This window comes from Mus pahari, chromosome 18 (genome assembly GCF_900095145.1).
Source record: "Mus pahari chromosome 18, PAHARI_EIJ_v1.1, whole genome shotgun sequence".
NCBI lineage: Eukaryota > Metazoa > Chordata > Mammalia > Rodentia > Muridae > Mus > Mus pahari.
The window spans coordinates 32,764,868-32,767,548 of record NC_034607.1 but is presented as its reverse complement, the minus strand read 5'-3'; the positions used below and the strand labels follow the sequence as shown (position 1 = coordinate 32,767,548).

Below are 2,681 nucleotides of genomic sequence, written 5' to 3'. Positions count from 1 at the left end.
CCCCCACACCCACCTGCCGCTCCAGCTGTTCTGTCTGGCACCCCCACACCCACCTGCCGCTCCAGCTGTTCTGCCTGGCACACCCACACCCACCTGCCGCTCCAGCTATTCTGCCTGGCACCCCCATACCCACCTGCCGCTCCAGCTGTTCTGTCTGGCACCCCCACACCCACCTGCCGCTCTAGCTGCTCTCTCTTGCTGATTGACAGAGGGGCATCGAACAACTTCTCCTCCTCTGTGCCCAGCATCGTGTGCGTTTTTGTCACTGCACCAGCCAGAGGGTCCAGGAAAACATACTTCTTATACCTGTGGAATGGGCTAGGGTCAGGAGGCTATCCCCTGTCCCGGGACCGGGGAGGCTCCTGACCACCTCCAACTGCACTGGGGAAGCATTTCATCCTTTGGATATCCACTCTTAGCAGCCCAAGCAAGTCCTGAGAACTCCCTCCCTCCCTCCCTCCCTCCCTCCCTCCCTCCCTCCCCTCTTCACGCTAGCCATCTCCTGGCCGTACAGATTCTCTGTGGTGTTGAAGAGCAGCAGGGAGCTGATGGAGCTGATGTTGCTGGGAAGACCCCCAAGTCCCTCCTCAGCTTCATCCTCAGGCTCCGACTTGGTGTTCACACACACGGGAAAATATTTCAGCTTCTCCTGGGGCAGGATCAGAGTGGACGAGTTTCAGTATTATGCTCAGTGACCCAGCGCCATACTGACCATATCCTTATAGAGAACGAAATCTATGGTCAGCCTTCATTCCCTGCCTCCCAGCACCCGCGGCATCCAGAGGAGGGCCATGAAGGTAGCTTTCAGACCTGCAGAGCCCGCTCATCCAGTGGGCGGTGCTTGCTCTGGATCCTGTAACGGGGTCTTCTCTGCAGACCCGGGTCCAAGGCACCGGTAAAGATGGAGCCATATTCCTGCAGGTGCTCTGGGGCTGGGTACTTGGCACTAGAAAAGACCTGTGGGTACAGGAACAACTCTGGGGCCCAAAATTTTCAAGACACCTTAGAGATCATATAGACAAACATTAAAAATGGGGTGACCGTGGATGGGAGGAAAGCGAGGTGTGGTTGAAACACAGGAGTACAGGAAGATCAATGCAGGCACCAGCCACAGAGCACAGAAGTCACAGCCTACCTTGATGGCCTTTTTACTGCCCTTGATCTTCTCTATCTTAGCCTGGGCCAAGGAGACCCTCTCCCTAATGGCCTGCAGCTGTCGCCGACTCAGCTCTACCCGCTGGGAGATCCTACCAAAGGAGAAATGTATTGAGGTTGGCTTCAGGGTCTGTGGCCTCTGTGCACCTGTGCCAACATCACGCCTGAGCTTTGCAAGCCCTGCCATAAGTGTTCAATGCAATACAGCCTGTCTACCCGGCTGGTCTTAGTGCTGCTGTTCGCGTGACCTGTCTGCCCACTTCTGACGGGTTATTTTATCGTAGCAACGGGAAAAGTAAGCACCACGAAGGACAAGAGGTCAGAGGTCCTCCAATGGCACTTCTGGCTCTGAGTATGACATTTCTACCAAGGCTCTTCAGGGGAATAAAGAGATGCCAGGAGAGTTTCTAGGTACCCTGTACTGCATCTCTAACCAGGACCCGCATCCCCCACGAAGCCTGGCAGACCCAACCTTTGCAGGGCCTCGCTGACCAGGCGTCTACCCTGAGACTGATGGACCACTTCCCCGTGAACCCTCTGCCCATCTGTTCTCAGCTCTCTCCGTGGAGGTAAGTGGTGCCTCCCTGCACTCTAGCAATCCCCTAGAGCATGCTGATGCTGGTGAATGTCCTCCGCTCTCTGACAGTTCTGGAACCTGCTAATGACTTAGACAAGACTTATTAAGGCTGACTCCTCTTGGAACCCTGTCTTCACCAGGTACCACCTAGGGAGTAAGAGAAGCAGGAAGGAAGTAGAGACACGGGAGAGGGTAAGGAAGCAACCAACAGAGAGGGAACGAAGCAAGAGAAAAGAAAGGAAGAGTCGGGAAGAAGGATGGAAGAGGGCAGGAGGAGGAACCGGCTGGGCCTGTGCTGGTCAGAGGATCCACGTAGTCACGGACCCTGCCTAGCTCCCCATGGACGTCAATTCCGACTCCTACTGAGAACTCCACAGCTCTGGGGGACATGTCACACTCTGAGGGCATGGGTTCCCTGCATGGAGAAAGGGCAAAGGGAAAAGCCCCCCTCCCCCGTGGAAGCATCTAGAGAATCCCCCAGGTTCTAGTCCTCTCCGTCCAGGTCCTGCTGAGGGCAGGAGGAAGGGCTCTGCTTCTTAGTGCTGACCAGCTACCAGTTCGTCATCGCGTGCACCGCCCAGAATCTGCGGGGTCCCGGCAGAGCGGTCAGTGTCTTCTCCGCTCACTCGTCTGTTCTTCAAAGTGGTTCCCAAGCAGGCGAGCCATGAAGAAGCGGGAAGGTAGGTGCTAAGTTCATCCTCACTCCACAAAACCAAGTATAAAATGTCCCCGAGGCTGTGACCTCTGCAGCAGGGTGAGTGGACAAACTCACCCCTCTGTTCTCACTGACTCATCCTTTTCTGGAGACCCTGGTTTCATCGCCTACTGCTGCTTCCTATATATATATATATATGTATGTATGTACTGGATAGCTTTGTGTCAACTTGACACAGCTGGAGTTATCACAGAGAAAGGAGCTTCAGTTGGGGAAATGCCTCCATGAGATTCA

The 2,681-nt window shown here is 55.0% G+C and overlaps 1 protein-coding gene across 1 annotated transcript in view; it reads right to left on the bottom strand.

Moving 5' to 3' along the window:
- The window catches only part of Washc1 (WASH complex subunit 1), a 12,583-nt gene that overhangs the window by 3,026 nt on the left and 6,876 nt on the right, over positions 1 to 2,681 (bottom strand). The window contains exons 3-6 of the mRNA XM_021218027.2: positions 1,136 to 1,247; positions 811 to 957; positions 513 to 649; positions 174 to 306 (exon numbers count right to left, since the gene is read on the bottom strand). Of these exons, the coding sequence (XP_021073686.1) occupies positions 174 to 306; positions 513 to 649; positions 811 to 957; positions 1,136 to 1,247 (529 nt within the window). The remainder of the gene's footprint in view (positions 1 to 173; positions 307 to 512; positions 650 to 810; positions 958 to 1,135; positions 1,248 to 2,681) is intronic.